Source organism: Dothidotthia symphoricarpi, assembly GCF_010015815.1.
Source record: "Dothidotthia symphoricarpi CBS 119687 unplaced genomic scaffold P153scaffold_24, whole genome shotgun sequence".
Lineage (NCBI taxonomy): Eukaryota > Fungi > Ascomycota > Dothideomycetes > Pleosporales > Dothidotthiaceae > Dothidotthia > Dothidotthia symphoricarpi.
Window position 1 is genome coordinate 507,759 of NW_022985031.1, and position 20,137 is coordinate 527,895.

Genomic DNA, 20,137 nt, shown 5'->3' on the forward strand with positions numbered 1-20,137 from the left:
GTGTCGGTAGGGAATTGGATAGAGTCACCGGGTGTAGGGGAAAGGTGGAGCAGATAGAGTGTGAGAAAACGGACATGGTCAAGAAGTACTATGTGAAGACTTGTATTGAATTGCCCCTTCTACCGGATAAGCGTCAGCTATTACCCACTAAGCGCATGAAGATCTGTTACGAGATGACGCTTTCGCCACGGTCTCATACATCAGTGATCGAGGACTTGCCAGATAACGCTGTGATTCTGACTCCGATTGTACAAGTTGGGAAGGAAAACACCGTTCGTGTCCAGTCGACCTGCTCAAGTCAGCCACTCGCCTATCAACCCTCTAAAGAGACATAGCTCGTACGTAAGTTTGGTGAATACACACACGCGTTGCTATGCTCTCACTTGCGAGGAGCATAGTCCATGTTCTTGTCATCTGGGGGCGTACCGCCTCGCGGAGCCCAGTCGATATTCAAAATGCTTGCGCGCGGCTCGGCTGCATGTCCTCTTGACTTTGAGAACTGATGGGCGTGGTAGGCGCCGCCTTTGCTCATCTTGAAGCTCTTCTTGCGGGTAACTTTCTTCGTATCCGCCACGGGCGAGGGTTGACCGCCCTCAGCGTGTGGAACGACGATGATGGTAGGCGTCTGACAGATAGTTGATGTGTCCATGCTGTCTGCCTCAACTTCATCTTCGTTCTCTGCCATGGCGACTGCTGCAGAATCCTCGAGATCCAGCCCGGCCGTGTCATCTATCTCCAACTCCGACATAGCGACTGCCGTGGAATCTTCGAGATCGGAGTCAGTGGCGTAATCGAAACCTTCCGCCTCCAACGCCGCTGCAGCCGCATCGGCCCTGTCCATCTCGGCGTAGATGTCACTGCTGCCGTCGATCAATGAAGGGGTCAGTCCAGTAAGATCCTCCATCCTGAACATGTTCAACTCATCCAATTGCGTCTTTAGTACTTCCAGTGCATCTAAAGAGTTCACATCTTTGCTTTTCTGAGCTTCATCAAGGCTTCTGCGATACACCATTTCAGCGGAGACCCTCCAAGGGTCTGCCTCATCCCAATCATCTAGAGCGCAGGCGATGAGTATGGAGTTCTTGATGAAGTAGTACGGAGGAAGAGTGGGGTCACTAGATTATCAGTATCGTGTTACTATCAGAGCGGGAATATTACTCGAGGTTCTTCTTCGCGCTGGCGATACATTGCTCCAGTGTGCTATCGTTGAACAGTGCTTCGGCTTCTTCGTATTGCTTCTGGTATGGTCTTCCCGTTGTTGGATTTGACATCCTCGTCCGCGTAGTTTATTATGTGGGGTGAAGCGGAGGTGGTGTAGTCGACAGGTTGTTTGGTGAGCGAACATTTTAGGAGTCGACAAACGCTTGAACTGCGGCCTATGCCAAGCCCCAACCAGGCTGGTACATAGTTTTCCATTTCACTTTGCACTGATTTACAAAGGCCCGCTTGGAAAGAACATCCTGACTTGATTGTTGAGTCTCAAGCTTGGCCTCTCACTCTATAACAACCAGCAAACGCTCAGGCCACTACCGAGCTTTCCCTCACTTGAATTCGATCTGTCATACAATAGCTTGCTGCAAACAACTTGACCACCAGTTGTCAACTCCACTGGAGCATACCATCAGCCGCTATCAAATTGCCGTTTGCAGGAGGCAAGAAGCGCAAACCGTGTGATTGCGACAGCGCGATAACACCAAGAAAACGCGCTTGTTACGCAACAATAATCTGAACGCGGGCTTTTGCGGCACGCACGCAAAGAAATCTCTTTGTGACTGCGACAAATAGTGTGACTACACAGGAAAGACACACTTGCTACGCAAAGGCTCGACGTAGATAGAAGATCGGGCGACGCATAAAGAGAAGTCATTCTCGCGAAAGGCAATACCATCCCACAGCTTCGAAAGGTAAGATCGCTCCGGTCTATTTCAAGCGCAACGTTGTTATCTGACATCTCAAGTCATTGGCAGATTGAAGACCCTCCCTCTGCGACGATGTATTCAAGTTTTCCTGATTACTAGCGAAACGTTTTTTCTACTACCTCCCCTCTACAACATGTTCTTATATAGAACATCAAGACGACCAGCCCATGTTTTTCTCCGCAAATGTTGTGCTTCCTCTCAAGTGCAATTCATCTGCCACTTTGCCTTTGAATGGCTTCAATACGTTTTGAGGTGGACGAACCATACTTTGCGGCCAGGTTTGGCGGATACATGGAAGCATAACCTTCCACAGTACGAGATTTGGCATGTATGTTGTCCTCCACACCGTTCCGTGTTTCCGATGTCGTGACTGACGTACCAAACAGCATGTCCACTACTTGTCCAAAGCGAGGCAGACCTCAAACTGAAGATAGGTGTTATGACAATGGATACCGACCCTCCAAATCCAGCGGCGAAAAGTTCCCCACTAACCATGATACTATCAGGTAACTGGGGAGAAGGAATATTGCCAATGGGGCTTATCCTCGGAAAAGAAGACAGAAGGAAGCGCGCCTGGCGAATCCAGAGACTGACTGATATACGCATCCAACGAAATTCGACGCAACTCAAACCTGGGCTCAAGCGATTCTCGACATTACAAAGACCTCTTGGTTCTGGGGAACCCTCCATTCCAGGAATCACTTACTTAAGATCGAGTGGCCCGAAAGTTGGAAATATATACTTGGAACAAACTTACGTGAACGAAGGGGAATATATACCGAGGAGATTATTATCCCAAACAAAGAGGACGAACTCTACAACGAGATCGAGTATCTTGATCCCGACAACGAGGTTTTGGACCTGGATGGCGAAGCCACCTCTGACGAAGAAGGAACCGATTACGATGTGGATGACAGCGAGGACGCAGGAGACGACGAAGACACGATCATGGTCATCGTTCCCAAGAAGCCCGCTACCGATCTCCAAAGCGACGTGGATGCTCTCTTGGAATCGGCAAAGTACGTACCAGAGCACAAGCGTCAGCTGTTCATCCAACAGGTCATGAGGATGGCAGAACGAGCCATGCCCAAAACATCTCAACAGTCGCATGATGACGGCCCTGGCGACGATGACGACCAGCGCTCCAACAACACCAACAACCAAAGCGACGACTCCGACGACTTCGCCACCCGCCTCCACCTCCTCTGCTCCGCCATGACAGAATACTGCCTCGAGCTCAAATGCGACCACCTCTTCATCGACCAGCTCGTCAACTTCCCCCTCTCCCGGTGGAAGAACTACGACGAAGACATCGACCGCCCCTTCACAGAGGGCGAAATGCACATGATCGGCGTCAAGCTTGACAAGGACAGCGATTTTAGGTGAGTACTGTGACACTTGACGTTCACTAAATGGCTCGGCTGATAGCACTGCATGTACGATTTGATCAAGATGGCGTTTTTCTATAGACGAAGGGGATGAGCGGGAGTATGCGGCTGCACTGGCGAGATTCGGATCTTGTGCGATTGCAGCAGAGATCGGAGCGTGTGGGTGGGTGTTTGTGGATGGAGTGTGTGGGAACGAGGATGAGCTTTATGGAATTTGATGACTGTATGCAATGTCCGGTGACTGGACGCTAGATTCTGGGTTGGCACATGGTTTCTTGGGAAGCAATAGAACGTCGTCAAGTCGTGCATGGACATGTGCTTCCATTGTTTCGTTTCGATAATTCGCACTACTCACGACCACCAAACCACGATGCATCTCCTACCTCTTGTTCTCAAAGTGACCAGCCTTGCTTGCCACAATCGAGTCAAAATTGACAACACTCTCTACATCCCATCTTATCACTCGCACCATTTCCTCATTGCGCGATTCGAATTATTCAAGCATGTCTATTGCTATTCATGATGCGAGATTCATTTCATTCTACTCGCTTGGAACTGTGTCTACCCCGCCTACATATCCCCGCTTACACACCCACGCCTACATGTTCTTCAGCACGTACGCGAGACCGGCCCACATCTCCTCTCCACTGGGCAGGATCTGCGCAGCAGGCAGTACGAAGCCGTACGTGCCCGTGTCCCTGAGCTCGACCGTCATCGAGAACGTCGCCTTTGCATTCTCCGACGCGTAATCCACACTGGAGCCGCTGACCTGGTAGATGGTCGAGCAGATGGGTCCTCCGGTGAATGTGGTTCCGTGCACAGCCTTGACGGCGGCAATAGCGCCCTTGGTCAGGCTCTGGTACTGCGCGGACAGGGGGACAACGCCGGAGCAGGTGTAACCGTATGGGTACATCCAGAGCTGCGAGTACGAGTGGATGTCCATGTAGAGCTGGATGCCCTTGCCTGCGGCGATGCTGTCGAGCTGCGCCTTGAGCGCCTTGGTCTCGACGCCGTCGGTGGACGACGGACCCTTGTAGTCCTGGTCGCAGGGGGCGGTGCTGGCTCCGGCGCGCTGGTCCCAGTGGTTGGGCCAGTTTCGGTTGATGTCACGGCCGATGCAGCTGGCTGTTGGTGTGGTCTGGCGGTTCTTGCGCCACAGACGGTCGTTGGTCTGCGTGAAGGCGAAGCCGTCTGGGTTTACAATGGGGAAGATGTAGAAGTCGTACTTGTCCTTGAAGGCGGCGGTGGTAGCGTCAGTGGAGGAGAGGAGCTGGTAGGCTGCGTATTCGACGACCTGGGATGCGTTAGTGCAAACTTTTAAGGTTGGAAGAGGATGCATACCATGGTGGTGATCCATTCTCGTGCATGGACGGTTCCGTGCCAGACAACGCCCTTCTTCGATCCCTTGCCTCCACTGCCCCAGATGTGGATGCCCTTGATGTCCCGCCCCTCGACAGACTTGCCGGCGGAGATCACTTCAGAGTTCTTGGGGTATGCAGCCGCAAGATCCGTAACCCATTGCATGTGGTCAGCAATTGTATGGTACGAGTTGAACCACGTGCTGTTGGGGGCAAGGCCAGCTAGCATGCTCGTTAGTGGATTGTAAGATGCGTTCGTTTGAGGATTCCCCACCAGCATAGACCTCAAAGCCCTGTTCGTCAGCAATAGAAAGACCGAGATTTTCGTGCATAATCTTGGTCTCGATATCGCTGGTGGATGCCTCGAAATCCGAAATTTGCGAGGGTGGCACCATGACATCGACAACGTCGCTGGTCGCCGGCTTGCCCTTCCACGTCTCCAGCTGTAGCTTGCTCACGACCTTGCCAAACTTGGCGGTGTCGGAGCCGACGTTGACTCGGTACACTTTCCAGTCATCGTAGCTGATCTTCTTTGTGACAGAGGCCGCTGAGGCAAGGCCCAGAGAGGCGAGGGCGACACTGAGGAGCTTCATGGTGAAGAACGACAGTAAATGAATGCGCAAGACCGATGAGTGAGGTGGAATTACATGTCGACCTCCCTTTCATTTATACATTGTTTAAGTGCCACAAACCAAAGCTGGCCAACGTACACAGTCTGGAGGGTTGTCGTACTCAGGTAGCGTCTCGTCGTAGATGATTGCACCTGCCCGTTGCGTCCTAACAAGCAACGGAGAAATGCCAACCAAGGAAGCTCAGAGGTCCAGTGCGTCGGTGGTCAAGACTTTTAATATAAAGAGGGCGACGATAAGCTTCATTCCAGAAGGCTTACCCCACAGCATGAAGAGATTGACAGGGGCACTGGTGGTCCGACCGTCAATCAGCACGGAATAGGCAACTGTGAGTTTGGAGCAATGTCTAGCATGGCGATTACGACTGGTCATGGGTTGATGGTGTGTTTCGAGAAGAAGCGGTCTTGTATGTCCTGGCTTTGTGATTGGACGGCAAGTCGACCTTCCATTCTGGTGTCCAGGGCCTAGATTAAGCCGTGGGAGGGCCGTGTGATGGCCGTGGGAAGACCATTGCGGTGCATGGAGAGACAAGAGGGTGTCGAGGCTAGTGACCGAGAGACGTGAACGACCGCAAATGTCAAAGAAGTTGAAGACTTGATCAACGCCGCTAGTCTCAAGGGGGCGAGTTGCAAAGTCGATCAGGAAGGTACTGTGCGACGACTACATTGTCAGGGATTAATCAATGTCGGATGAATCCAGCCTGTCGATCTCCCCACGTCTGATGCAAGTGGGAGCAGAGATGGAGTTTGGAGGTTGGTGGTCGCGCAGCTTTGCGGCGGCTTTTGGCGCAATTGCCGCCCCCGCATTTTCCCCAAGCCACCCAGGCCGGCCACTGAGACTCATTCACCGAACTCACTCATCCAACAGCACAACAATGCGGCATGGAGACGAACTCTCCACGCCCACATGTGGTTGACGCAGAGATAGCCGAAAACCAGGATAATGACTCGCTAAAGAGCAAACGAGCCAACCGTGCATGTGCGTTGTGTCTGATTGTGACATGCTGCGTCGAGTGTTCTGATGGCGTTGCGCAGGCCTTAGTTGCAGGAAAAGAAAGAGCCGGTGTCTGCTGTGAGTAGTAGTAGCCTCGAGTCGATTGCGCCGCGAATCGTAAGCTAACACCGACGCGCCAGAGACAACGACGGCTCGATACCATGTCTGCGATGCAAGCGCGACAACCTCGAGTGCGTCTTGGGAGGGAGTAACCGCGGCGGACGGCGCGTACGCAAGAAGCGCGTAGACGATGCCCGATCACACTCACAGACTCTGCCGCCTCTGACAGCGACGGGGGCAGACGACGACAGCTTCCACACACAGGGAAACCTCGGAACCTGGTCGCAAGAGGTCGGCGCACAGCACGTACAGCACCAATTCGGCCACGATACCCAGCAGCCCTTTGACCAAGACGGCCAGGCCGCGCAGTCCGACTCCTCCAACACGGACGAGCTGCCCTTCTCCAACCTGCAGAACCCGTCGGACGCGTTGGGCATACTTGCAAGAGTCGCCGGCGAGACGAGCTCCAACGAGGAGCTCCACGGCATCAGCAATGGCAACAGCATCGGACAACCAGGCGCGTCCACGACCATGCTTGCTCCTCCACTGTCCTTTTCATATCCTCTGCTGGACCGGGGGGTGCTCACGGTGCACTCGCTGTGTGAGTTGCTCGTGCGCTACCACCAGCAGTACCATCCGTACTACCCTCTAGCCCCAATGCACGCCTTCGATACCTCGCGTCTGGCCGACATGGTCAAGAAGGAGCCGCACCTCCTCACGGCCATACTGCTTGTCGCTTCGAAAGATCTCGTCGAGGAGCCCCACATCTATGAGGCGTGTTCAGAGCACATGAAGAGTCTGGTGTCGAACCTAGCCGCCGGAGGGGATGCCGACATCGAAGCAGTCGAAGCCCTGCTCCTCCTTGCAGAATGGGCACCCTACACTCAGAGTGGTGCGGTAAAAGTTGGCAAGGGCGAGGAGAACAAGGAGTCGTCAATGGAGTCCTGGATGCATGTCGGCCTTGCTCTGCGCATTGCTTACTTCCTCGCCCTCGATCAGTACTCATTCCGATTCGTGGACCAAAGCAAAGACCCCAACCACCACCGCAAACGGCTCGTCTGGACAGCCACATATGTTTCTGACCGACATGTCAGCATCAGGATTGGAAAAGCTTTCTGGTCTCGAGGCCCGGGTCCCATGACAACCCTCCGACGTGAAGACTTTCCCGCACTGATGCCCCAGAACCCAAATGAAGAAGACTACGCATCCATCTTCCAAGCCAATCTTGAACTCACGCAGCTGTTCAGTAGTGTTCACGATACGCTGTACTCCAATCCCAGCACTAGTTTTCGCTCCCACATGAGCGGGTAAGTGATAATCATTGTAGTAATTAGGGTTGTTATGAATATGAATGCTAACCATACGTGAATCAGCTCGTATATCAAATACATAGATGATTTTCGTGCGGCAACGTATGGTTGGAAGAGCGTCTGGGGGACCTTGACCTGCTCACCACCACTGAAAGCTTGTTTGCTGATCTCATACGACTACCTACGTCTGTACACCAACGCCTTCGCCTTCCAAGCCACAGTTCTCCGCGCCCTCCCCACCACCAACGGTCCCGCCGATGGACTCGGCAAAAAGCCCGGTTTACCCCAGCGCGTCTTCGTGAACAACGTCGGCGCAGTTGGCGACGCGCGTTTCATCTACGAAGGTCTCGACGCCGCCAAAGCCATCCTCACAACTGTCAACAACTTCGTCGACCCCGAGCGCTCCCTACGCTTCATGCCTCTACGCTACTTCCTCTACCTTGTCTACGCCGGCGTGTTCCTCTACCGCGCGCGCTGCACAGGCGTCATCTCCGCCGACGAAGACCGCGCCATCCGCGCCATGATCAACGAAACCGTCACACGCCTCCAACGCAGCAGCGTCGGCTTCGAGGCCGGCTTCCAGCACCCCGGCAGCAGATACAGCCAGCTCCTCAAACTCCTCTGGGCCAAAGTGCCCCACAAAGATAAACGTGGCGAGCGCTCGACGTTCCGTCACCCTGGCACGAGCATCGCGAATGTCCCCGTCGACGGCAACGGGTTCCCCGCCGTGCAGAGTCCGCAGCAGAGCAGTGTGGGCACGGGCGAGAGTCCGGCCCTCACGGAGCAGATGGGCGACTTTGGCTGGACGGATTTGGGTGCTGTGAGCGATTTCGCAATGCATGGGAATGGGCTGCAGGGCCCGCCGGATGAGGCCGCGCTGTGGAATGGCTTTCTGCCGCTGGATATGGGGTGGTCGGCGCAAGGGTTTGGCGTGGATGGCGGGTACGATCAGAATGGGCTGGGCATGCTGTTTTGAGTGATGTTAGTGTTTGTTTCGGGTTGTTGGGTTTCCTACAATCAAGTGTGAATGATGAATGGCAAGAGCCAACCGAATGCACATTGAATGAGATCTTACAAAACATCCGCACTACACCGAGGTTTGTGGTCACAGTCCCGCTGTTGAACCGTTACCTGCTACACGGCTTCTGACTTTATCTGCGAGTACCTTCGCACCACTCCGGTCAGACATGGGCAATGCAAGATGTCAATCCATAGCCCCGTATCATATCACATCACATCACATCACATCACGTACCAAGACAAGGAGAGACAGGAGTCAGATTGCATCATACACACCATTTCACTCCCCGTTCATACATCCCATCTCCATCTTTAACCCATCGTCTCATAGGTACCCAGAAGCCGGGCACGCCATGCCATGCCATGCCATGCCACAAACGTAACGGCATAGCATATACCCCGTCGATCAAACCCTCAGCCTTCAGACTGACAAATGGAGACCGAATATCCACCCCGCCTAATAGCACGGCCACCTGCACCACGACTTACACGTCTGGCCCCAGATCATAGGCATCAGGCAGACCTTCGCGTTGCATCGGTTGACGCAGGTGGGGCCCATCCAGTTGCAGCCCTGTGCGGATTTGTTAGCATACTGAACGGACGAATGACTGGGTGGGTGGGTGGGCGAGGGGTAAATCGGGGCATATGATGGAGGGACTCACCTCAAGACATGCCTGGAAGATACCTTGGCAGCCGCGACACACTGCGTTTTCGGCCGTAGTACCAGCGGGCATAGCGAGGTCGAGGAGGGAGATCGGGGGATTGTCGTTCTGTAGGAGGGGGTGTTAGTCGGTGGGAGGGTGTGAGGGAGGAGGACGTACATCGCCTTCAACAACCGTCTTGTCCTGCTCAGCAGCATCCTTTTCGTCTTTGTCCTCACCACCTTCGACGTCCCTACCACCAACCCCCATAACATCCACCTCAGGATTAGCCACCCTAACCCCCCTCGCAAAACCCCACGTACAATGCGGCGCGGGATTGTTGTCACACCGCTCGCTGGATCTGCAGTCAACTAGCACGTCCCACGCGTTGTTGTGGCAGATGAAGACGGCGCCGCCCGGGTTGCCGCCTGCGCATTTAGTCGTGCCTTCGGTGCAGGACTGCGTTGTGGGGGGCGGGGCGGAGGCGGGGGTGAGTGAGGTGGGGGGCAGGGCGGAGGCGGAGGTGAAGGGGAGGAGGGGGAGGAGCGTGAGGAAGGGGAGGGAGAACTTCATTTTGTGGTGGTGTTGTTGGTTGTTGGTGGGATGAAGGTGGTGGGAGGAAGAGGTTGGGAGGAAGAGGTTGGGGGAGCGGGTTATATACTGGTTGGGGTGGGGCCGTGATGGTGAAAGTGGTAACGGTGATTTTCTTTTCAGGGGGACGCGCTTTCACCGTGAGTGTGTAGGTGAGTCGCAAACGCTGCTCCGGTGTCGGCGCGAAATGAGGTGAGGAGATGGATTACAACTTGTATACAGATGCTGTAGTTGTAGAGATATGTGAGTTCTTGATTCAGAGGTACTTTGGTGTTATACAACATCCATCTGAGCTATGTATGATAGTGTCTTCATGTGTCGTTAACTAGAGCTCACCAATATGTCTACCTGAAAAAGATTATTCAAATAAGGATATTTCTTCGTAGCTGGAAGAAATCAGCTTGCTTTTCCTATAGGTCAATCCAGAATGTGGCCGGGCGGGAGTGAAAGTATGTCGCAGACTCCTGACGAACAAAAAACCGAAACTTTCCCATTTACCAGATTCACATCATGTGGAAAGAAAAATGAATTGGATCACCAATAAAGGATTTGAAGTAAGCGGCGAAACTCTCCACGTCTTTTAAAACGCTGTGAGGCAAATGATTGATAAAGTTTATGTACGAATGTGTTCTTTTCCGCCGAGTAGCTTGGGATTGAGGGCGTTACGTGTCTGTGGCATTTTCGTACATGTTACTATAACCTATACTGTTCAGTCGTGTAGAGCAGATCTCCAGACATCAATATCGTGGAAGGTCGTCAATAGTGAGAAGTCTAGGCATTGGTGATTCGTGATCGAGATGTGGACTGCGGTAGGGCGAGAAGCAACCAGATGGTCAGCCTGGAAAGATAAGTAACCTCCAGCGCTCCCTCACTGACAAGGATGGGTCCAAGGTCAACTAGAGTTTGGAGATCAGCTATCGAAGGATGGAAGTCTTTTCTATATCCACATAACCCTCAGAATATTGATTGTGTCGGAAATCAAGCTACCCAACGTTGATCTATAGTCCACTGAACAATATTGTCCAGCTTTATTTATTGCAGCCGTCACGTAGCCATGTGGGAAACCCGAGTTTCCCAGAGCCATGGTAGGTAATTCCAGCATGGTGGTATATAACAAGAACGTCAGGCTTGTCGAACGGCACAGTAGGACTGCAAATATCAAACCCAATACGTGGGAGGCTGGTGTGGTAGGTAATTGTAGCCGTGGGTTTGAGGATAATGATAAACGTTACCGGCTGACACCTGACAACACCCGTGTTTTGTTAGACGTTAGGTCTTGGGTAGCTTTTAGCTGGAAATTTGACTGGAGTACAATCATATTTTGAGTAAATGTACAACGAAAAATAGTACACTTTGCCATTGTTAGCAACATTCAATGATTACAATTCGAGGATATGACTGATCTCACCATGACATCGAGAAAAGACAAAGACGACGAAAAAACTGCTTGAATTGTCAGTTCAGCGTGTTCCAATACAGAAGTGTTGAAACTTTTTCTGAGCGAGTTGTTCACTAGAGCAGTGGACCTTTTACTAGCTAGCTTTCTCTTGACTATACAATCTACTAGATCGACACTCGGACTATAAGTATATGCGCATATTAATCCTTCCACCCACAAATCAAGCTCCCTCTTCCCAGTGCAACGTGGGCCCACTGCTACCTAGTCTGCGGCACGGCAAGACACAGAGAATTAAATGACGTATTTAGTTCTACTGACTGTCGACGATACAAAGTCGAGCATCTTCTCAAGGTTTAAGTGACATTGAAAGCACCAAATACCCTTCACCAAACATCAGCGATTTGTTCACACACCCTGGCCAACGATCCATCGATCATACCCCTCAACCAATAACACACTACCTACTCGTCTAAGCCCGAACGACTCTCATTCGTCTGACACATGACTGCCACCATTGGGCGGAGAAGGGGACGTTTTTTATACGGACAAATGTCATCTCAGCACGTGCGAGAGTGGAGCACTGGCGTATATCAAGGTGTAAAATCCCCTCGGGCGATAGAAGCAACAATACAGCATGTCTAACGACACCTATTTGAACCACCGTCTCATTCTCAGACGAGACGACACAGTCTACCCCATAGCCAAGAATTTCGATCCAACGGAGAATTTGGCTCTTGACCCAATTTCGCCCTCGCTTTACAACATGCCCCACACCAACCAATAACCTCCAGATTTTCTGGTCCGACACACCCTATACGTACCATCACTAACGCGTATTCCTATTCTCTCCAGATCACTAGGTAAATGGATAACAGGCGTTTTGTTATGCCCAAAAGCACATTCTCTTCTTCCTCGAAGAATTGGAAAGTCACCAATTGTGGCTTGATGTCGTCTTGCGGCAAGCAAGAACCCGTTGTAATTTCGTTGAATTACCTAATTCAGTTTGGCAGGATCATTTCATTTCGCACGTCTTGTGCTTTTGGTATACCTATCGCCTCCTGACGATTAGTTGAAAACTAGACAAACATGAATCTCTCAGAACAGAGCCTTTGAAAAACTACACGTCCTCGGCGTTTGGCACGATACCTGTTCTTCACGTTCTTCAAAGCCAATCAAACGTGAACTTATAACATTGTGCGCTAACTCTAGCCTCAGACATAGTTATGATTCTGGATTTTCGTCCTTGTCTATTCGTCATTACCACCGAACTGAACTGGTTGATGGTCGGCAGGGGATAGTTTGTTGCCCAACACTTTGGTTATGTTGCTGCGCATTTCCCTGACGATGTCCAAGTCCACCAATTTTGCTTCATCGCCTAAGCCGCACGACCGACCATTTACTCCATACAACGACTCGGTCCAAGGAGATTGCTCAGATGCTTGCTCGTGATCAGTATCGCACCTGTAGACGTTGGCATCGAACTGGTCAAGAAGTGATTCCATTGACATCGGATCGATCAGACCTATCGGTTGCACTGGGGCATCGTAGTCTACGTCATATGCACGACCAAAGTGTATGCGAGCGGATTTCGGAAGTGTTGTTGAGGGATGGTGCGGTTGCATGCGCATTGGAGACAGACGCAATCCGATTTCATCGGGAAATGGTGCAGGAGGGTCTTTGCTGGAGTGCACTATGCCGAAGAGTTCTTGGTCTGGCTGTCTCCCGCAGCCCTGTTGTGCATGACTTGTGTGACTATCAGCGGTTTTCTGAGTGTGAGGAAAGACATTTTTCCATACGTGTGAATGCCCAGACACAAGCATGAGGAGTCTCCCCTGGAGATGACCACAAAACGCTGGACCATGACTGGACCTTTCATATTATAGCCCTCCTCACTGTAATTGTGTATCAAACGAACAATCCCTTCATCTGTGTATATAGGTACATGTGTAGTAATATCTTCGAGGATGATCCAGTTATCTGCCGAGAACGAAGAGTAAGGGGAAGGCTGTACAAGTTCGCTCCTTGGAACCAGTTCCTCTTCCGTGTAAGGGTGCGACGTTATCAAGGGCTCTGGCAGCATAGCGAAGTAATATTGCCAGTGATCGAGCTGGAAGTGGAAGGTCCAATCGTCCTTAAGGTAAGGCCTACTTTTGCAAAGTAGACATCTCACTCTTGTCCTATCAAAACGCAAATCTTTGCAATATACAGTCATCTGGGAAAGAGGTAAGGCTCGAATCTGCGCTAGCCGTTTTGTGTGATCCGCGATGTGGATTTCCTCGTCCATCGCTTTGAGTTTCGAGACAGTTTCGAGCGGGAGATGACCGATGTCGATCTCTGTAAACCTACGGTCAGCGTCCACGTAGAAGGAGGACACGATTCGAGCGTCAAACACTTGACCAGCCCGGAAAAAAGACGCACAATCGTGTTGACGCACGAAATCCAGAAAATTGTGAGTTCCGAATTGCCCATGCAACTTAGAGGCAATTTTGACATGGCCGCCATGGTATTTTCCCCAATACGTTGTTCCGCCCAGATTGTGTAGCTCTAACTGGACCTCACATCCTGGATCGTAGCTCGTACTTAGCCATCAGTAAGTCGTGGTTGGTGTCAGAAGGAATGCATGCAACGTACTTGTGGTAACAGGCCAGAGATACAAGACAGTTGACGCTTGCCAGCATTGTAGCTAGTGATTTCTTCAAACGTTTCACCTATCGGTAATGTCAGACTGCGAATCTAGGATATTGAGATGAACAGTACCCGAGTAGGCATCTGAACAGGCCATTCCAACTTCCACCAAGCATCCGCCGTTGAGAATCCGGGGCCATCAGATTTCAGCATATCTAGATATAGCTGGTTTTGGTCAAGAAAAGACTCCATCGTCTCAATTCCAGAGTTGACAGTGAAGAGGAGAGCATTGATCGTCGCCGGGGATAACTGGTTTGTGGTCTGAAGCTGATCAACCTGGAGTAGAACTTTGTAAACTACGTCAAGCTGCGTGTTGAGCTCTTGGAGTTCCTCCGGGGAGTGTTTGGCGTCAGAGAGAACCTGGTGAAGTGTATAAGCCAACTGGGCGCCTGCGAGAAAATCCCCCACAGAGAACCCGAAAAACATGCTGAAGGAGGTACGGTTGGAGGTTGAAGATCAAAAAGGCAGAATGATAGATAAGATGTGTCAAGGTCGGTGTAGTAGAAAAAGGACGTGGTCAGATCAGCAAGGGAATCCCAAGAGCTGACACGCATATTTAACTACGAGGCACACGTAAGCAGCAGCCTGCAGTGAGCCAGGATCTCAACGATAGCTGCCTAGCTTAGTACACAGCTCAATGCATACCCCACTCGTAATGGTCAGTATATGTTTCCCCTGCTTTCCGCTTCAAGAACAACAGTAGATAGATAAGGCCACCCACGTGACCAGTTCACCCACGAAGCTCAGTGGTCCTACCAAGCTCAATGCAATTCCTAAGCTTAACGCAACTTTTGCCAAGTTCTTAGTCTACACAACGCTACAGCACATAAAGCAAATTTGTAGTAAATGTTAAAAAAAGAAACCACTTTTGAGTTCAAGTCTACAACGCTACATTAACATGTGTCTTAGACTGCGTAGGTATACACGCGTCTCCAAAGTAGAAGTTTAAAACGCCTTTTAATACCTACAATAAGCCCATCAACCTACCCGCCATACAAACCTACAACAACATAAGTTAATCCGCGAAAACCTAACACATTAGAAAAGCTCTTCCCCTAAAACTATACATAACAAAAACCTATCTACATCCCCCATCCATCACATCCCCCACACCACCCGTAAACCCCCAGCAAAACTTACCCTAACCTCAGGAACAACATGATCTCGCCAGCCTTATTACTCCAGCCTTCCCCCCCCTCCTAAAAAAGCGCGGTCCATCAACCAACATCACGACATCACATCACACCCTCACACCCCCACAATCCCATTATTTTCATCAGACAAGACAAAGCAAAGCAAAACACACTAATTTAGGTATCTAGCAAACCCTACAAATCCAACCAAAAAACGCGCTTAAAATACTCTGTTTCGTTCGCCCAATCGGGGGGAGAAAGACGTCTCTCCACTACACGCACGCACGCGCGCCTGTGCTAACATATGGTACAAAGGCCCCTTCACACCACGCCACACCACACCATGTCCGACATCCAAGAAAGAGAAAGAGAGTGGCGAGCCCACAATCCCGCGCCGACTCGTCTAGTGCACCCGCGGAGCAGCGACGGTGTCCGGTGACGTGGGTCCCGTGCGAGCGGTCCCTGGGGGAGAAAGGGAGGAATACCGATGCGAGGGTTGGGGGTATGCTGTGTCCCGCGTGACCATGGCGGCGGACTTGATGTGGGAAGGAGGGGAGCCGTCGTCGTCATCGTCGTTGGGACGCTGCGGGTGCAACAGACCTGTTAGGAGTGGTGCGGAACCACTTAGCTCTTCTCGTACAGGCGAGTTTGTTCGAGGGATGGTTTCGCGCCGTTTGCCGTCTGCCAGAAATCCAGACTAGCGATGACGTCTGTGCCCATTTCGTCTTCGTACGAGTAGAGAATCTGGTGCTTGTTAGTAAAACTCTGCATGAGGGAAGAACTGGCATTGACGTACCTCTCTTGTCGATGTGTGCAGCCACCTGATGTTCTTGGCGGTGATGATGTGCACCAGCCCCCCACTCTCCATGTGCCGGATCTCAATAAAACTGGGCTCGAAGGCGAGGATATAGGGGTTGAAGATGGCGAATGCTTGCGGGTTACCCTCCCATGTGATCTTCCAGTCCTGCTTCGCTCGCCAGCCATTTCTATTGACGAAGAACGAGTAGTCGGTGTAGCAGAGCAGGAACTCGCTCGCCATGCGCTCGATGTGGATGGGTTTGATGTTCTCCTTGCGCACGACGAAGTCGAGGGACGTGTCGGCCTGGTCCAGGAGCGATTGCGTCTCCAGGGTCTCGAGGCTGACGACTTCGAAGCCGCGTGCACAGCCAACGCAAAGCTTGGAGCGCAGGAAGTGTATCGATGTCGATTCGGTGGGAATGTAAAACTCCTTGTACGGCTTGAGTTGATCTTGTCCCTGAGTAAGCATTTTGGCGAACCCGGATTTCCTCGCCTTGTTCGCCATGTTCTCCTTGGGTTCGTAGACTTTGATCGTTGTAGATAGGGCAGAAGTCTTGACTGCTGCCACCAGTTGATTTCCGACACAGATACCGGCTTTGAAGAAGTTGGCATGGCAGATCTTGCGCGGCCGCTTAGCTGTGGCATTGTTATCGTCAGGGTCCAGCGCTTCGGTCGAGTAGGAGAAGAGGGTCTTGTCGGCCAGGACAAGCACGATCTGGTGTTGCTCAAGAACATCGAGTTGTGTGACACCTTTGCAGTCCAAGACACGACGCGGTTTCATCGAAGAATCCTTTGGCTTCCGCTCAACAACGAATACACCTGCATCAGTACCCAAAGCCAGCTTGCGGCCACCGTCTGGAAATGTGTTAGTATAGGTCTAAACATAGCAAAGTCCAACTTACCCAGAGGAACACAGCAGGTAACTCGCATGGCTGGAGTGAAGAAACCCTCATTGAGAATGGTCTTAGTGAAGATGTTACTTCGCTCCCTCAAACTTCGCTGCTGTGATTCAATATGCTCCATCCACTTCTGCTGGGAAATCGGTGTGCTGGCATAGAGGGTCAACTCGTAACCACCCTTTCCGAGATGCTTGAAGGTGATGGGGTGACCCTGCAGCTTGTTCGCGTCGTACTTTGGCGTGGCCGCGACAATAGACTTCGCGCCCATCAGATTCGTCGATGGTCTCTTAGAGATGCCCAGCTTGTTAGGAATGATCTCCTCCATCTGCGTGATGACAAGCAGCTCAAGAGGTATCGGCTTCTTGTAGACCTTTTGTTCTTCCCGCTTGTTGACCACCTTTGCTCGAACCAACAGAACAGCGTGATCGAAGAGATAGCATGTGATGTCACCAGTGACCTCGGTTGGTGTCTTTTTAAGGCTGCCCTTGAACACCAGTTGGCGGTTTTCATCTGTCAGTTTCAAATCAACGTATTCTCCAGGCTTGAACTTCAGGTCCTTGTTGAGCTGCATGAGGTTGAAGTGATTTTCGGCCTTTCCAGACTCGGCATTGACCTTTGACAAAGTTTCCTTGATGATCTTGATGACTTTCGGAATGTCTTCTTTATCGGGATTGTCGTCGGCTGTGAACTTGACAATGTTTTCTAGCAGCAAAGGATACCTCGCCAATCTCGTCGTTGGCTTCGTCAGGTATCCGTTGAGTTCGAGCTTTCGTGATTCCTTCATCCTCTCCACTTCGTCGACAAACTTCATGAACGCACTGTTCGTGCGCTTTTCGTGCTCGAATTCGTACTTACCGAACAGCTGATTTGCGCCGTACTTGATGAAGGGTGTAAAGTGCGGGACGTACTCAAGGAATATGTCACCAACATTCCGAACCACATGTTCCCTCTGCTGGCGGCGTGTGAGGGCCTCAGCAAGTCGAGAGTTGACCATGTACACTTCTTGGCAGTTGGAGAAGACCGTGCGAACAAACTTCTCGCGACGATGTTCTGGGATGGGCGAAGTAGCGGGATTGCGGAGAGGCTTCATCCAGAAATCGCGAAGATACTCCAAATCTTTGACGAAATCACGTTCAGTGTACATGAGCTCCGAGATGACTTCCTGGCGCTTCTTCTCTTGCTCCGATACGGTCGCGGCCACTTCCTTGGGGACCGTGTTGATCCAAAGCTTCTGCTCCTCATCGTCGGCGTCCTCGTGCAAGCTGGCTCGAGAATCTTCCTTCTTCAGACCTGGTTGAATGCGCAAGTTCAAGCGAGCCTGTTGTTCTAAGCGACGCGGGCACGCGATTGAGTAGCACAGACGGTCGCGTGTACATGTCGGAGAATAGCACTCCGTCAAGAGAGTGAAGACACCATTCACTTCAGCCTGCTCCTCCATGATGGTCTCACGGAACTGGTACACTTCATTGGTGGAGTCTCGTAATCGATGGGCATATGTCACATCGTGGAAGAATTTCTGCGCATCCAAGGACCTGCCTAGGAGTAACGCCAAGTTACGGTCTGTTGTCTTGATGATGTACGATATTAGGTCGACTGCGTCTGCGCCTGTGAAGGCGCTCTTGTACACGAGGCCATCTTTTTCTTTCTCTGACAGATTGACTCTCTCCATGAACACCTCAGCCACCTTTGACAAAAGCGCAGGGTAGACAAGGGGGGCTCGGCGCTGGGCGACGATGATTTGTTGTCCGCCTTGAGACTGACCGGAGGTCCTGTTGTTGCTTGACACGGTTGCGGTCGAACTCGGTCGCGTAGTCGACGAGGACATGGTGTCTGTGCGTTCAGAAGGAGACACGACAGTCGACGCCATAGACATGGTCCGTGGTTGTTGTGATGAGATGCTGCCCTGGCTGGCATTTCTGGTTCTTGCACCTGGTCCGATATTCACAGATAGCTGAGGAGCTGCTGACGCCCTCGGGTCTAGAAACGGCTGCTCCGGTCCATCCGATTCTCTTCTGCGGTTTGGAATGACTCTTCCACTCATCGTCTGCGCAAATTCACTGTCCCTGGCGTATGAAGTCATGGACATTGTTCGTTCATCCGGGCGTTCTGGAACCACACGACCTTGCGCCGTTGTTCTCGCCATGTGGTTCATGTACGGCTGCTGCCGGAATGTGTTCGCAGGAGACTGGTAGTTTTGGCCAGGAGGAACAAACTGCGGTCGAGGACCCGATGCTAGGGACTGCGAACGGTAGGGGTCCGCGTTCATTGCGCCAGGCGGGCCAGGGAAACGCGGAGGGATTGGCTTGTTGAACTGCGGTTGCCCAGGCTGGGGAAGCCTGGGATCAAAGCGCTGTGGCTGGCCATATGGTTGGCGCTCAGGACGCAGCGGTGTGGGCAGGTATTGTGGCTGTGGCTGGCGCTGGGGTTGACCAGACGCTTCCGAGTATCGCGGGTTGGGCGGAGGATAGCCGTTCGGCGAGGGGCGGCCATAGTTGTTCTGCTGCGGGTCTTGGCTCGGGGGGCGCTGCTGCTCGTAGTTGGACACGGCGCGCTGCTCGTAGTTGGGGTGAGGGCGGCGCTCATGGCCGTTCACGGGCTGTCGGATCGGGGGCGCGCGCTGCATCATGTCGGCCGTCTGGCTGGACATGGTGGCCGCACGGTCGGGCATGCGCATCTGGGACTGCGAGGTCATCGTCTGCGAGCGTCCTGCCATGGCGGGACTGGCGCCGAAGATGTTTGCAAAGGCCGCGTCCCGTGCCCCTCCTCCTGATGCTCCTCCACCTCCCCCCGTGGGCTGGCCATAGTTCGGAGGGCGCGCAAACTCTCTCCCTTGCTGGTTGCCGTAGTCTGCCATGTCGTCTCGTCCGTCCGCGGTGTGTGCTAGCGTTTCTGTTGCATCCGCCGTCGTCGGGTAGTGGAGCAAGACTTTTTGGGGGACAGCCGCTATGCAAGCACAATGCAATGTATTAGGCGCGACGAGCGGGTCTAGACAGCAAAGATGAGGGCAAACACGCTCGCTCTCTGTGCGATGCCACCAGCGATTGGGTGGGGTGTTTGGGGGATCCGGACCAAACAGAGCGTATTCGGGGAAGCGTATCTATCTCCCTGTGACCCGGCCCGGCCAAGGGTTGCAGGAATTCGGTAGAGACGGCAGTGAATTGCACAGTAAAGTTTCACTGGGGCTGGTAACAATGGGGGATTAAAGCGGCTGGTTATGCTGGGTCCAGATGTCCAGATGTCCAGATGTCCAAATGTCGGGGTAGTCGTGCTGGCTTGCTGATGGGGAATCGTCTCTTGGCATACTGAATCTAGCT

The 20,137-nt window shown here is 52.2% G+C and overlaps 6 protein-coding genes across 6 annotated transcripts; 1 reads left to right on the top strand and 5 right to left on the bottom strand.

The window, feature by feature from the left end:
- Positions 1–379: 379 nt before the first annotated feature.
- On the bottom strand, positions 380–1,319 carry P153DRAFT_411889 (uncharacterized protein; the record flags this gene model as incomplete). The annotated part of the gene is made up of 3 exons (XM_033672095.1): positions 1,159–1,319; positions 859–1,115; positions 380–753 (listed from the first exon to the last, which is right to left on the bottom strand). Exons 1-3 carry the CDS (start codon positions 1,269–1,271, stop codon positions 380–382), a joined length of 744 nt encoding a protein of 247 aa, XP_033518644.1. The 5' UTR covers positions 1,272–1,319.
- Positions 1,320–3,905: 2,586 nt separating this feature from the next.
- On the bottom strand, positions 3,906–5,258 carry P153DRAFT_390803 (uncharacterized protein; the record flags this gene model as incomplete). Its single annotated transcript, XM_033670976.1, has 3 exons — positions 3,906–4,601; positions 4,649–4,887; positions 4,940–5,258. The coding sequence occupies 3 exons, from the start codon at positions 5,256–5,258 to the stop codon at positions 3,906–3,908; spliced, it is 1,254 nt and encodes a 417-aa protein (XP_033518645.1).
- Positions 5,259–6,175: 917 nt separating this feature from the next.
- P153DRAFT_379767 (uncharacterized protein) lies at positions 6,176–8,633 on the top strand (the record flags this gene model as incomplete). The annotated part of the gene is made up of 4 exons (XM_033669885.1): positions 6,176–6,272; positions 6,329–6,365; positions 6,428–7,654; positions 7,721–8,633. The coding sequence occupies 4 exons, from the start codon at positions 6,176–6,178 to the stop codon at positions 8,631–8,633; spliced, it is 2,274 nt and encodes a 757-aa protein (XP_033518646.1).
- Positions 8,634–9,134: 501 nt separating this feature from the next.
- Positions 9,135–9,891, bottom strand: P153DRAFT_401341 (uncharacterized protein; the record flags this gene model as incomplete). Its single annotated transcript, XM_033671899.1, has 3 exons — positions 9,135–9,248; positions 9,340–9,447; positions 9,499–9,891. The coding sequence occupies 3 exons, from the start codon at positions 9,889–9,891 to the stop codon at positions 9,135–9,137; spliced, it is 615 nt and encodes a 204-aa protein (XP_033518647.1).
- A 2,595-nt stretch (positions 9,892–12,486) lies between these two features.
- Positions 12,487–14,508, bottom strand: P153DRAFT_371116 (uncharacterized protein). The gene is made up of 4 exons (XM_033669189.1): positions 14,066–14,508; positions 13,940–14,016; positions 13,105–13,887; positions 12,487–13,051 (listed from the first exon to the last, which is right to left on the bottom strand). The coding sequence occupies exons 1-4, from the start codon at positions 14,417–14,419 to the stop codon at positions 12,556–12,558; spliced, it is 1,710 nt and encodes a 569-aa protein (XP_033518648.1). The 5' UTR covers positions 14,420–14,508; the 3' UTR covers positions 12,487–12,555.
- A 1,242-nt stretch (positions 14,509–15,750) lies between these two features.
- P153DRAFT_302509 (Rho1 guanine nucleotide exchange factor 1) lies at positions 15,751–19,677 on the bottom strand (the record flags this gene model as incomplete). The annotated part of the gene is made up of 3 exons (XM_033664457.1): positions 15,751–15,870; positions 15,923–16,779; positions 16,827–19,677. 3 exons carry the CDS (start codon positions 19,675–19,677, stop codon positions 15,751–15,753), a joined length of 3,828 nt encoding a protein of 1,275 aa, XP_033518649.1.
- Between the last annotated feature and the right edge of the window lie 460 nt (positions 19,678–20,137).

What these genes read in the sequence shown, in the direction of transcription:
- P153DRAFT_371116 (XM_033669189.1), bottom strand. Translation starts at nt 14,419, where the DNA reads ATGTTTTTCGGGTTCTCTGTGGGGGATTTTCTCGCAGGCGCCCAGTTG. An exon ending in TCTCTGGCCTGTTACCACAA is followed by an intron (nt 13,888 to 13,939) that starts GTACGTTGCATG and finishes CTGATGGCTAAG; the next exon opens with TACGAGCTACGATCCAGGAT. An exon ending in TTGTGTCTGGGCATTCACAC is followed by an intron (nt 13,052 to 13,104) that starts GTATGGAAAAAT and finishes TAGTCACACAAG; the next exon opens with TCATGCACAACAGGGCTGCG.